The sequence below is a fragment of the Hyperolius riggenbachi genome, chromosome 1 (genome assembly GCF_040937935.1).
Source record: "Hyperolius riggenbachi isolate aHypRig1 chromosome 1, aHypRig1.pri, whole genome shotgun sequence".
NCBI lineage: Eukaryota > Metazoa > Chordata > Amphibia > Anura > Hyperoliidae > Hyperolius > Hyperolius riggenbachi.
Window position 1 is genome coordinate 470,026,477 of NC_090646.1, and position 15,184 is coordinate 470,041,660.

The following is a 15,184-nucleotide window of genomic DNA, read 5'->3' on the forward strand; positions in this document are numbered from 1 at the left end:
GTGCCTTAGACTGGTCACAATAAAAGGCCACTCTGAAATGTGCAGTTTTGCCTTACATGGGGAGGGGATGTGGGGGGCAGAAAAAACAGTCAGTATCTGGTGTGGCCACCAGTTGCCTCAAGCAATGCAACACATCTCGCATAGAGTTGATCAGGTTGTTGATTGTGGCCTGTGGAATGTTGGTCCACTCCAATTCAAAAATTGTGCGAAGTTGCTGAATAGTGGCAAGAATGGAACATGCTGTCTTATACGCCGACCCAGAGCCTCCAAACATGCTCAGTGAGTGACATGTCCGGTGAGTACGCTGGCCATGCAAGAACAACGCCACACACGCTGTCTGCCATCTGTCCTGAACAGTGAGAACTGGGACTCATCCGTGAACAGAATGCCTCTCAAATATGCCAGACACCATCAAATGTAAGCATTTGCCCACTCAAGTTGGTTAGGATGACAAACTGCAGTTAGGTCCAGACCCCAATGAGGATGACGAGCACCCAGATGGGCTTCCCTGAGACAGTTTTTGACAGTTTGTGCAGACATTCTTTGGTTATGCAAGCAGACTGTTGCTCCAGCGGTCAAGGTGGCTGGTCTCAGATAATCATGGAGGTGAACATGCTGGATGTGGAGGTCCTGGGCTGGAGTGGTTACACGTGGTCTGCAGTTGTGAGGGCAGTTGGATGTACTGCCAAATTCTCTGAAACGCCTTTGGAGATGACTTATGGTAGAGAAATGAATATTCATTTCATGGGCAACAGTTATGGTAGACATTCCTGCAGTCAGCATGCCAATTGTACGCTCCCTCAAACGTTGCAACATCTATGGCATTGTGCTGTGTGATCAAACTGCACATTTCAGAGTGGCCTTATACTGTGGCCGAAATAATTGTTTCCAAATTAGGGCAAATTGAGAAGGGTGGAAATGTTCTAGATCTATTAAACAAGTCTATGGGCCTGATTCACAAAGCGGTGCAAACTTTTTCACGGACTTTTGCCGTGAATTTGCCACGATTCACGCGATCGCGGCAAATTGCGCGCACAAAAGTCTGCGAAAAAGTTTGCACCGCTTTGTGAATCAGGCCCTATGTCTTTAAGTTGGGGATGGTATCCCACCAGTGGAGGGAGGTGAAAGCAAGCATCCTCCTCCTCCATTGCCTCGCCAGCAGCTGCCTCTTGTTACAGCTCAAATAAATTACATAAAGCTATCAGATAAGTGTCTAACCACTCACAGGCACTGGGTTTGGGGGTTACTTATCTGCTAGAAATATTAATAAATGATTGTAGCAAGATACGCCTATCAAAGAGATGTAGATTAACAATGGTCTTAAAGCAGAACTGTAAATCCAATTTAAGCACACTGTTTTACTTACCTGGGGCTTCCCCAAGCCCCCAGCAGCCGTCCTGTCCCGCGCCGATCCTGCCCGAGCCGCCGTTCTCCCGCCGCCAGCTAGTTTCGGTTTCGCCACCGGGCCACTGCGCCTGCGCGACTCTGGCCATGCGTATCCTTTCTTTGCGTCCCCTGCTATTGCAGAGGGGAACGCGAAGAAAGGATACACCTGGCAGGGCTGCGCTGGCATCGACTTTAAAGTCTAAGAACGTAGCTGTCGGCGGGAAAACGGCGGCTTGGGCAGGACCGGTGCGGGACAGGGCGGCTGCTGGGGGCTTGCAGAAGCCCCAAGTAAGTGGAACACTGTGTTTAAATTGTATTTACAGTTCCACTTTAAACACGTCGATATCCGCAGTTGGGCAAAAACCCAATCCTTTACCTAAAATCTGTAAAGTAATCTTGGGGATACTTTCTCCCGTTGGACTGATCACTTGTAATTGCATTAAGTATTCATTTGAAACCTGTGTCGATCCTTGAGGGGGAACTCCCTCCTGATCCCCACAAAAAGTGGGGTCTCTAGCTCTTAAAAAAGAAGAGGATGAGGGTGTAGAGGGCGACGCCACCCCCGACCCCACGCTGCCCCAGTCAGTGGCTGTGCGGACTGGTGGACTCTGGCATCACCACCACCCGCACCTCCACATCCCTGACCTTTCTTTCTGGCCTCCAGAAAAACAGATGCAGAATGCAACATGCTAATGGAACTGGACCTTTAAATCACTGTGTAAGGGAAGGGGGATTAAAATTACCTCCTGGTCATAGTGCCGTTATCTTATCCAAAATAGATAGCTTTCTGTAAGGGCTCATACACACGTCCAACATGCACACAACCACATGACCAACATGACAAACCACACAACCTGACGAACCACACGCCTAGACGGCTAAACAACCAACTCAATGAACATACTGCACACACAAGAGGAATGACTGACTACACATTCAAAACAAGTACAAGTCTTTCAAACAACTTGTACACACGCACCAACTGCATGATATCAAGGCCCATGCACACGCCAACAAAACTGCCTGATTGTTGTCCGACTTTAGTCCGTTTTAGACTGTTGGCCGACAAACGGGCAAGTGTACGCGTGCAAACGTCTTGACAAGCGACTGATAATAATATATAATTATAATAATTGGCCGGCGGGTTGACGTCGTGGGTGGGCGGAGCCTATGCCGGTGGATGCGCTCGCATCCCTGCGCACGGTCCCCAGCTAATTAGTCCCCCAGGTGCTGCTGCCGATCGGAGTTACGTGGTCCTGGGGGAGCCCTCTTGCCGCCGCCCATAGGTAGTGGGCTGTCGGCAAGTGGTTAAGGTGCTGAAGACCTAAATAACACTGCTCTTGAATATTCAAATTCTGAATCGGTTTCCAACATGATGATGTAAAATGCCCTGAAATTTTAAGAGGCTATAATTTCACCCCTTTATAAACTGGTCCCTGCATACATCAAACTTTGATAGCAAATGCCTGAACCAGTAATGGTATAATGTGAGCCGTGCTATATCTGAATTAATTTTTGGTAAAAACCCTTACAATGTAATATATGGTATTTATCTCTGCATTGTATTTTATTTATTGGAAGCTCACATACCCGCAAAGCCTTCACTCCATCCAGTAACAGTTCTGCTGTTGGAAGTTGCCGAGTGCCCAGCTTATCTTTCAGCCTTTGAACCTCAATACCATTGAGTTGGCCATCTTCATCTCGTACTTTTAAGTAGAAAAGAGACAACCCCTTGGTGCCCTGGGAAAGAAAAAAACATTTTAATGCACATAAAGATAATTCCTTAACTACTTAAAGACCGCCCCACGCCAATGGGCGTGGTCGCGGCAGCAGCCCCAGGACGGCCTAACGCCAACTGGCGACAGGTCCTGGAGCCGGCTACTGAAGGAGATCGCGCGCATCTCCTTCTCGGGGGGCGGAGCTCTGCCCCCTCTTCAGTCTCCGAGCGGCAACTGTTAGACAGCGTGATCGCCGTCTATTTACACAGTACAGCGCTGCGATCCCACTGGGGGACAAGAGAGCGATCGGCTCTCATAGGCAGAAGCCTATGACAGCCGATCGCCGTGATTGGCTGGCAGGGGGTGGGAGGGACAGGGGGGAAAAAATACACTTTAAATAAAAATAGAGATAAATATTTGTAAAAAAAAACAACTGGCGGACGATCAGACACCACCAAGAGAGAGCTCTGTTGGTGGGGAGAAAAGGTAGGAGGGGGGAAAAAATCACTCGTGTGCTGTGTTGTGCGGTCCTGCAGCTTGGCCTTAAAGCTGCAGTGGCCAATTATGCAAAACACAGCCTGGTCTTTAGGGGGGGGTTACCACTGTGGTCCTCAAGTGGTTAAAAACTTCCACATCATTGCAGATGATGATACCTCCATCCTTGGCCTTAAGGACAAATATGGAGAACAAGCATGCCACCACGAGATCGAAAGAATGTGCAAAGACAACATGCTTGTCCTCAACGCAGTAAAAACTGTAGAACTGACAGTGGACTCCAGGAAGAACCACTGCACACTCAACCCAGTCATCATAGAAGTCATGAAAGTCACTAAGATACAAAGGTTGTTCTTTCTGCAACAACTACTGGTCAGCTTCTGTTTCGCCACCACTGAACCCATCCTCTGCTCCTCAGTAATAGTCCAGTATGCAAGCGCATCCATATACAAACTATATAAACTGCAGAGGCTCATTACCACAGTGGAGATCATCTGAACAACTCTGCCACCACCCACTAGACCTCCTCCACACTTCTAGACTGAGAATCAGGGCCAACAGGATAACGTACGACCCCCTCCCAACCCGGAAATCACTACCTAAACCTTCTCCCATCAGACTGCCGATATACAACCATCCCCATCAAAACATCCAGGCACAGGAAGTCCTCCTTTCCCCAAGCGGTCCTTCTCCTGAACTCTGAACCGCCTCTCAACCCAATCTCCTAATTTCTCATATTTGTATTATTGTGGTTTTTAATTATTATGATTGTTGTATTACTTGCACAATCAAATCTATTATGCCCATGTCTATTTAAATTGTACTACTACTGTCAAGTCACCATGTGTACCAAAAACAATTCCACGTGTGACCCCCAGTTATACTTGGTGAATAAAGCGTATTCTGATCATGGGCGTCCGCGGAAAATTTTCCAAGGATGGCAGGCAAGGCATGCACGCACTACGCTGAAAAATGGGGGGAAAGTTGTGCACCATGCCATAAAATGGGGGTATAAGTGCGGCGTGCATAGAGCACCGCGCCAAAAAATGAGTGTATCAATGGACCAGGGTGTGGTCACGGGTGGAGTCAAATTTACATGAACTTAGCAATGGTCGGACATTAGACTAGGACTATGGTAGGGATTAGATTGTGAGTGCCTTCGACACAGGTGCCCCCCAGGTTAGATAGTGACAGGTGCCCCCCAGTGTAGGTGAAGGCCAGGGAGGGGCATCCGCCCCATTTTGCCCCTGTGTGCGGACGCCCATGATTCTGATTTAATACAGGTAATATTATTATGACTGAGCTCTTACTTGTATTGTGTTTCCTTCTGCATCAACCACTCTTCCTAGAGTCAAAGTCATATCAGAGTCTGTAGCAGATGTGAACCACTTGTATCCATACAGCTTGTAGGTGCCATCTGGCTGTGGATAAGCCAGTGTTTCTGTACCATAGGCTGGTGTGAAAAAATACAAATTCTGTTTCATCTCTGTACTCGCTTTCACGTATAAGAGGCTATCCATGTACTACATACCCACATCTGATCCCCCTTTGCGCTCAGTCATCCACTGGCCTGATGTCCAAAATTGCTTTGAATCCCGAGAAGTAAGGTGACTGAATGCACCTTGAAGAGCAGCTGGGCTACCTAATGTCTAGCAATGTGATAAAATGAACATATTATAAATTAGACATCACGCTGACAAGATATATATCATTTATAGCAGTTTGACATATACGATACATCAAAAGTACATCTCAGGGAATGACAAAAGCTCTGCCATAGAAAGAATCCTAGCTGAGATCTAAACAATACCGTAATTTGTGTGAGGGAAATTTAAGCTTAACTTCAATTGTAGATTTGATAAATCGTATGCTGCAAAACAGTGCTGCACAAGCCATTTTGTAATGTGTTAACTTTACATTTCAGTCTGCAGTCCGCTACATCACATAGCTGCTTGCCCTTGAGGACATGTACATCTTTTTCACTAATAATTTAATTCACTTAAAGGCCCAAAGAGTGCAGTGTTGCATACTCAAACCAGAAGCATCCAATGTGTTATGGCCACAGGCAACAATGGTTTTAAAAGAGACACTTCTATTAGAAGACACTCTTTATGGTTCCAGAAATGTGTAATTTTTGCTCATTCACCATGCACAAATAAGCTCTTATTAGATCTTTAGCAGAATGCTGGCCACTTCTGGATGTAAGTAGAATTAAGCCTCATCTACACGCGTAGATGAGGCTCCGATCCAGCGGCTTCGATTAGCCGCCGGATCGCCTCTTCCGCATCGCCGCGCGTACCCGCCGAGTTCCCTGCTTGCCCGCGCGGGCGTCGGATACTATTCCCCGCTCATCCCCGCCGGCGCCACTTATCTTCCGCTCGATTCCCTGCCATTGTCCCCTCGCGGGGAACGAGCAGGGAATCTGCGGTGGGGAGATCCGTCCTGTCAAATCTTATCGATTGATAAGGAACATCGGAGCCTCATCTACGCGTGTAGATGAGGCTTTAAGCCCCGTCTACACGGGGAGATGTGGAGGCAATCCGGCGGCTCGATTAGCCGCCAGATCGCCTCTTCCGCATCCTCGCGCGTGCGCCGGATTCGATTCCCCGCTCGTTCCCGCTTATCTTCCGCTCGATTCCCTGCCATTGTCCCCTCGCAGGGAACGAGCAGGGAATCGGCGGCGCATTAGCGGCTCGATTGATAAGCCACATTGCCGCCTCATCTACCCCTGTAGATGAGGCTTTAGACTTAGGAACAAGGGGAAGCAGTGTCCACCAGGACCATGTTAAACATGCAGAGGGACAGTACCTCACTACACTTTTTTCCTGTGTTTTTTTTTTTTGTTTTGAGGTTTTTTTGTTTTTAAATACAGTAGGTCTCTTCTGCTTCCCTTCCTACTGCTGACACACGTTTGTACTGCAATGTAATAGTGAAAGTTGGAGGAAGAGAAATTACAGTTTTAGAACGTAAAGAGGTATTGAACTCTGACATAATTTTCAATAAAAATGTGTTTTCCTACGTTTTATAATCCATACAGTTATTTATATTTGCTTTTGTGCACAAGTAGTATTTTTCATTTATAAATTACAAGTTCCCAAAGTACAGTTTATTTGTTCTGAAAGCTACCATTCCATTTTATTCATAGCTACATTATTTATATATTGTAATGTACCCAGTGAATTTTTCTGAGCTGTGTCTGACCTGCATGTCAGAAGGAGTCTCAGAACTGCCAGGGAATGTTTACATTCCTCACGTTACAATTAAGTAAACACAAGATGATATCATCACCTATTCGGTTCTCACTACAGGGAGCTTTCTATTGAAAAAGTAAGTCCTGTGTTTAACTTTTTGAATGCTCTTCTGCTAAAAACAATTGTGGTAGTATATTATATGCTGTAAATAATCTTTCAGAGCAAAGAATAAATACTGGGTTTCATACCGCTTTAACTTACATCCAGATTCACTACACCTCTGGTTGGCACAGTTAGCCCCTAGTGTGTGCTATCCTTCCACTATGTCTGAGGCAGTAGTGAGGACCACACTGGGGAACAGGATCCAGTCTATTTGTATCTCAGTGAGGGCTCGTCACTGATTCAATCCTGCTCAAATTAAACATTCCACAGAGAAAGATTAGCCTTTAAATCCATTATTTTTAATTATTTTACATGAAATGGTTGTTGCTTTTCTAAATGTATTTGGGGTTGCTAAATGGCCCATAGTACTGAATGGAGTCCACTGATATTTAAGCAAAGCAAAATGGCATATTATTTTGTGTTTGATCTTATAGAACTTACCTCTATAACCTTGGCTGCACCATCAGTCATAGCCAGGGGACAACCAAACATGCCAGAGGATGGACTATACAAGTACAGCTTTGCAATCTGGATTAGTCGACTGCAAAATAGACAGAAGATGTCTAGTAAGTGTACATGGACAAAGGAACAATCCCATAATTGGACTGATTTTATGCCTGATACACATTATGCAATTTCCTGTCAGATAGATAGATGGGTTGAATAGATCATTTCCGACAGGTTTGATCCGTTTTACGATCATGTTTCTGATCAACTTTGTATAGAAGGGATTGGAAAATCAATCAGAAAATGATCTGTCTATCTGACAGTTAATTGCATGTGGTGTACCAGGCATTATATCATGTGTTTAGAATGTTAATCAATGTGCTAAGACAACAACACAAGATGAAAACGCTGAAAAGCAGCAAATTATGACACATACAATTTTCAGAAATATAACAAAATACTTTATACGCGCAAAAATAAAGGCATTTATTTATAGGATTCAATCCAAAATTTATAGACTGTTCCCAGGATCCCTCAACAGTGTTTTAGAACCACAAGTTCGAAGCAAAATGCAAATGCCCATGTACAAAAGTGCTGTACTAGCAAATCTATATGTTAGATAATATATAGTATGCTTAATAAAGTATGTTTTATATTGTGCTGTTTTAAAATGGCGAAAAACATTTTGAACTTTCTGAGATTTGTTTTCCAGCAAAATGACAATACAGCAAATGTACTCTGTCACTAGAAACACAGAAATATTCTGTTTGCTGTGGTCCCTTTCAATTGGTCGTATGTTAAGCAGAGTCCTCCTCCAACCAAGCTTGTTATACCATAACTGAAAGCTACAATAAGGATTTTCACTTACAGCACTGTCAGTGTGTGTCAGTGTGTGACAGACTTCGATATAAACTATACTAGGTGTTGAAGCATAATCTGACCCCTGAGAGTTTTAACCAACATCATGTCTAGACATGAGGGATGGTTCACCCCAGTGGACAGCAGTAAAAACAAAAACAGCTTCTACCCATTTATCACTTTTTTTTCCAAAACAAAGTTCTGGCCAGAGTTGAAGTTTAATATACAAGTACGTTTGGGTAACTAAATGCTTTAAGTACACCTGAAGTGAGAGGGATAGGGAGGCTGCCATATTTATTTCCTTTTAAACAATATAGTTGCCTGGCAGTCCTGCTGACCTTCCTGACTGCAGTAGTGTTGGATTTACACAGCTGAAACAAGCATGTGACTAATCCAGTCAGCCTTCAGTCAGAAATATCTGATATACATGCTTGTTCAGGGTCTATGGCTAAAAGTACTAGAGACAAAGGATCAGGAGGACAGCTAGGCAGTGTGCATAAAAGGAAATAAATACAGTATAATCTGGTTATAGTAACCTCCAAGGGACCAGGAAAAGTGGGTTACTAGATCAGAAATTATATTATCAATGGCCCATCATGTCCTTGTACAATCTCTGCTGGAAAGAAGCAACTCTGTCCTTCCATGGGAGATACAGTACAAGCACATTTGGTGAACTACAAGGTTAAGCATACCTAAGGCTGCACAGCCAGGCTGGACAAATTGCTGGTACAGTATCCAGGGCTCCTTAAAAAAAGTGCAGCGGTCACTAAACAGAAGCAGCCACTCGCTTCCTGTGAGTGGCTCCGATACCTCCGCGGGCGGGACTTGCAGCATGTGCCTTGCAGCACCAGCCGGGATCTGGAGAGGTAGTTTTCTATACCTGAATGTTTACTGTATCTGAGTTTGTTATAACAAAATTATACTGTATCTCAGCCTCCATATCTTTCTCACTTCAGGTGTGCTTTAAGGAAATGATTGGAAAGCTGAACTTTCATTAAGGAATCCATTCCGTAATAATGTCAAAGAGCGCTGCTCTGCAACATTAATGTGAGACTTTATAGCATAGAACTTAAAGTGTATGGAAAGCGGTAAAGAAAAAAATGAGATACCTAAGAAGAGGGAAGAGACTCTTCCATCACCACTCTTCCACCACAGGGTGGCGCTATAATGCTGTCACGGTCCCCTGGATCCCGATCACATCATATCATGTGACTGGATGTGATCAGGATCCAGAAGACAAGTTGGGGGTTACATTGCCCCTGCAGTGGAGGAGAGCCAATCCAGATGCCTGGACAGGTACCTATAAGACCTTCCTGTCGCCTACTGTGCATGCACTGCCCATGCTGCCAGGCTGGGGAAGGCACACGTCCCCAGTGGCAGGAAAAATGTGTCCCTGTAAACCACTGTGTAAGGTTTCCTTCTGCCCCCTCAGCAGGAAACATCCCCATCAATGCACTGGGCAAGAGGAACGTCTGACATCACTGGGAGGGCGGGGCTACATACCAATAGATAGATATATGCTGAAACTAGGATAATTAAATGAATACTATCAATGTATGCATTTATTTTTTAAATGCTGTATGTTGTAGCACACATTAGGACAAGTACTAGGAGCAATTTGATTCCTTACACAGCTGTTCCTCTCAGCTGTAAAATCCTCCTTCAGTTTTGGCCTCAGTGTTGGATACAAAATGTATCTAAATACTGAGGGCTCCCAGAGGGCTAGACCATGTCTCTGCACAGGGGAGTTGCTATCAACTCCTCAGTTTATAGTTTAATTATCACCTTGCTGAAAGAATCTTATTGATATGGTGGTAAGGGGTTAAAGATTCTAGCAATGTGTGTTTATTATCTTTGCTTCTCTTGACTGATAAAGATACTAATAATGCTAATTGTAAACAGTGGTCTGCCCCTCTCAGCAGCTTGTAAAGTGGATGCAGCCTGGAGTGAATCCCCACAAGCAGGCAGCCAGGCAACCAGTCTGAGTGTAAACATAGACTAGTGTTATAGCTAGTTATATTCCAGCAATATTACAGCTCATTTAGTTACCGGTTACCACCTCAGATCAGCCTATTTCTCCTCATGTCTCCTGCATGCTGTGAGTGACACAGTGAATAGATTTGTGAGCTGTGTGACAGAGTAACCAAGCAGCTCAGGGTGACCCAAACTACTATGAGCTGTGTGAGAAATTAATTTTTAAACAGGGATAGCGAGAGAGAGACCTGGATGAATAAATAAAGTGCCCTTAGCACTAGTGGTTATGTGTACACTAATATAGAGTATTAAAAAAAGTTGTTTCAATCGATAGTATTCCTTTAAGCAAAAATGGATACCCTGAATAATTTATTATGTTCTTCTATATGTCATTATGGTTCCTATATCATGCTCAGTTGCCTGTTTCACAAAACACATCTGTTTATCTACACAGGAAAATAAACATGGTGAGTTGAGGGGACACAAAAGCACTAACTAAAACCACATCACTGATGTTAGCATAATTACATAGTTACGTCATATCCAAACAAAATCATCACAGCACATCTAAACTGTTAATCAGCTGACTGTGGCATGGATACAATGTCCCTTGCAGAGCAGATTAAGCATCAGATGATCATTTCCCTCATAACAGACTACAAACTTAAAAGGCCAGTTTCACCAAACACATGTATTGTAGTTTTGCGTGGGCCTGCCAGGCTGGAATAATTGCCGTTGCAGAACTTAGAAAAAGGGTAGTAATATGGGGGATCCAAGCTGCTGTTCTTCAACTGATGCATTCTCCATAAAACAGAATAAAAGCTAAATAAACTGGTAGTAGAGTTATGAAATAGTAACACTTCTGTCAGGACCTAGTAGGGTTAGATGTAAACAAATGAAAGCAGTGGCAATTTCATCCTCCAACTGGGATGTAAATAGTGATTAACCATCCCTCAGGTTATTATCTTTTATTTATTAAGTGCTTATTACCCAACACGGAACAATAAAGGACAAGGTTAAAATTACACACTTACATCCATAAAAAGTACAATCAATGACACAAGAGAAGGGGGAACTGAGCTTATAATGAAAAGGTGGTGGTTTGTAGTAGTGCAATGCATGGCCGCTGTAATATGCGCTCCACTCATCACATCAAATGGAGGCGCACACAAATGTACACTGCTGTGTAATATCACATTGCAATGGAATTGTTTGTACTAATGAACACATGCACAAATAAGTTTTGCTTACATACAAATTTCATGTAAAATTGTTTGTAGCTTTAAACTGATTAAAAATAACTTCCTGTCATTTTTGGTTGGTCTAATTTCAAGCTGAATAAAACGAAATGCATATATTGTATATGAGCACTCATGCCTACTATTAAAAGAAAACCCAAGGTATAATAAATGTCCAAAAGTAAATACTTACCTATGGTAAATATGAGAGAAGCGTGCTTGGCCCTATAGGCGAGTTGTCTGATGGCAGCTTTATTGCAATATGCATCAGAAAAATGAAATGGAAACACTTGCCTACACTCAGCACGTTGGTGGTACAGTTGGAACGGACTCTCGGCTTTCAGGCCGGTACAACTGGCGAAGCATACACTGTACAAAAGCGAGAAGGGAAGCCAAGCACCATCCAACAATCTTTATTTGCAGGGATGCAGGTTATACATACAAGCCCACATGCATGGCGTGCTTCATACAGTGCAAGAGTGGTGAAAGGAGGTGGGTTCAGGATCCCAAGCGGTTCCACGTTCCTACGAACGCTTGCTCACTTGCTCTACTGGGTCTTGTCCTCCAGTCCTCTGCCCGGGACCCTCTTTAACATTGGGCTGTGCTCTTTTTGCACCCATGTGAGTTCAGCTGCGCCTGTGCAGTAGCATGGAGCCGCTCATGCACAAGTGGCTCCAGTTTACTACGCAGGTGCCCCTATACTCATGCAGGCGCAATACAGCTGCACTCTTATCTGGAGACTAGCATGGCCTGATGTTCCTACAGACAAGCCCTTGTAGGTAATATGGGGGTCTGTGTTCAGCAATGGGGGACGGCGTGGGAAGCCTCTATAGGATCCAGAGGCTTCTCTCTTCTTAGATAAGTATTTGGTGGTGTATTGGCTGGAAGGGGGTTGAGGTATATCTAATCACACACACAGGGTGTTCAATAGCATCCAGTCATTCCAACACAACGCTTCTTCAGTTTCAGAGACAAAAATATTATTTTTGACCAAATATGAAAAAGTTCTGTAGTTTTATATGACGTATACAAGTAAATGCGAATTACAGTCACTAGCCAGGAAAACAATGTTTTTTTCATTGCGCTATATGTTTAACCAACAGATTTCATCACTTCTGGGTTTTTAAAGTTGCACTCATTTCTTAGAAAACAAGTTTGATCAGCGTTATTCCATTTGCTGACAGAGAAATGATTCATCTGTGATATCACTATGGCAGAGATGATGCGATAACGATTTGCTTCTGTGAGGATGATGAGAATGACAATAGCAGATAATGATATACAAAACGTACATTTGTAAGGGAACCTTTGTGAAAGCAGGCAGAGGGCTGCACCGGTTAACTGGGCTATAACTGTCTGCTGCAGCCCTCTGTGTTCTGCCTGCTTTCACAAAGGGTCACTTACAAATGTACGTTTTGTATATCATTATCTGCTATTGTCATTCTCATCATCCTCACAGAAGCAAATCGTTATCACATCAACTCTGTTATAGCGATATCACAGGTGAATCATTTCTCTGTCAGCAAATGGAAAACTTGTTTTCTTAGAAATAAGTGCATCTAAATATTAGTGCAACTAAATATTTTGTCTCATCTCTTCTAAGAGACGGAATACTTGTCCTTTTAATTCTAGAAACCACGGAGAATGTCCTAAATGTAAAAAAGGACGTTGTTAGACAAGTATTACCTTTGGCTGTGATACAGTGGTTTGCAAAAGTATTCGGCCCCTTTGAAGTTTTCCACATTTTGTCATATTACTGCCACAAATATTAATCAATTTTATTGGAATGAAAGACCAATACAAAGTGGTGTACACGTGAGAAGTGGAACGAAAATCATACATGATTCCTAACATTTAAAAAAAAAAAAAAAAAAAACAACAACAACTGCAAAGTGGGGTGTGCGTAATTATTCAGCCCCCTGAGTCAATACTTTGTAGAACCACCTTTTGCTGCAATTACAGCTGCCAGTCTTTTAGGGTATGTCTCTACCAGCTTTGCACATCTAGAGACTGAAATCCTTGCCCATTCTTCTTTGCAAAACAGCTCCAGCTCAGTCAGATTAGATGGACAGCGTTTGTGAACAGCAGTTTTCAGATCTTGCCACAGCTTCTTGATTGGATTTCGATCTGGACTTTGACTGGGCCATTCTAACACATGGATATGTTTTGTTTTAAACCATTTCCTTCTTCCCCTGGCTTTATGTTTAGGGTCGTTGTCCTGCTGGAAGGTGAACCTCTGCCCCAGTCTCAAGTCTTTTGCAGACTCCAAGAGGTTTTCTTCCAAGATTGCCCTGTATTTGGCTCCATCCATCTTCCCATCAACTCTGACCAGCTTCCCTGTCCCTTCTGAAGAGAAGCACCCCCAGAGCATGATTCTGCCACCACCATATTTGACAATGGGAATGGTGTGTTCAGAGTGATGTGCAGTGTTAGTTTTCCACCACACATATTGTTTTGTATTTTGGCCAAAAAGTTCCATTTTGGTCTCATCTGACCAGAGTACCTTCTTCCACGTTTGCTGTGTCCCCCACATGGCTTGTGGCAAACTGCAAACGGGACTTCTTATGCTTTTCTGTTAACAATGGCTTTCTTCTTGCCACTCTTCCATAAAGGCCAACTTTGTGCAGTGCACGACTAATAGTTGTCCTATGGACAGATTCCCCCACCTGATCTGTAGATCTCTGCAGCTCGTCCAGAGTCACCATGGGCCTCTTGACTGCATTTCTGATCAGCACTCTCCTTCTTCGGCCTGTGAGTTTAGGTGGACGGCCTTGTCTTGGTAGATTTACATAGCAAAGAAATGAACAGCGCTACTTAAAAACAGATGAGTGCTTACCTGCAAAAGAGTGCAAGCCCCACTTATGGGATAAAATACACACTGAGCATACACATGACCTGTCTACCACTTGGAGGATGTTAGTTTCCTATACCAGCTTGCATGCAACTTGTTAAGTACTTGTCCCTCCCACTGTCGAAGAAGTCTTTCCTCCATGGGAGGGGACCTAACACTAACTAAATCCTACCTATGCATATGCATAGCCTGGGCGCGCTACCAACTAAAATTGAAAATTGCGCAAAAAAGTGGGATCAGCGCATCACCAGGCCGCCTTTGAATGGCCTCTGCTCAGAGATGCGCTCAGCCCCCCAGAAACTACAAACGCACCTTGAAGCCAAACAGAGGCTCTGCATATACACCAAAGGCAAAACTGTTAAGTGGGAGCAGCTGACCAGAAATAAATTAAAACATAGCAAAGAAATGAACAGCGCTACTTAAAAACAGATGAGTGCTTACCTGCAAAAGAGTGCAAGCCCCACTTATGGGATAAAATACACACTGAGCATACACATGACCTGTCTACCACTTGGAGGATGTTAGTTTCCTATAACAGCTTGCATGCAACTTGTTAAGTACTTGTCCCGCCCACTGTCGAAGAAGTCTTTCCTCCATGGGAGGGGACCTAACACTAACTAAATCCTACCTATGCATATGCATAGCCTGGGCGCGCTACCAAGTAAAATTGAAAATTGCGCAAAAAAGTGGGATCAGCGCATCACCAGGCCGCCTCTGAATGGCCTCTGCTCAGAGATGCGCTGAGCCCCCCAGAAACTACAAACGCACCTTGAACCCAAACAGAGGCTCTGCATATACACCAAAGGCAAAACTGTTAAGTGGGAGCAGCTGACCAGAAAGACTTCTTCGACAGTGGGAGGGACA

The 15,184-nt window shown here is 43.9% G+C and overlaps 1 protein-coding gene and 1 long non-coding RNA gene across 2 annotated transcripts in view; both read right to left on the reverse strand.

Annotated features, from left to right (window-relative positions):
- LOC137521346 (uncharacterized) overlaps window positions 1-15,184 on the reverse strand; it is a 485,899-nt gene that overhangs the window by 18,436 nt on the left and 452,279 nt on the right. The gene's annotated exons all lie outside the window — the stretch shown is intronic.
- Window positions 1-15,184, reverse strand: part of LOC137521326 (acyl-CoA dehydrogenase family member 11-like) — a 54,724-nt gene that overhangs the window by 11,581 nt on the left and 27,959 nt on the right. Inside the window, exons 4-7 of the mRNA XM_068240447.1 lie at window positions 7,394-7,493; window positions 5,131-5,248; window positions 4,910-5,052; window positions 2,977-3,126 (exon numbers count right to left, since the gene is read on the reverse strand). Of these exons, the coding sequence (XP_068096548.1) occupies window positions 2,977-3,126; window positions 4,910-5,052; window positions 5,131-5,248; window positions 7,394-7,493 (511 nt within the window). The remainder of the gene's footprint in view (window positions 1-2,976; window positions 3,127-4,909; window positions 5,053-5,130; window positions 5,249-7,393; window positions 7,494-15,184) is intronic.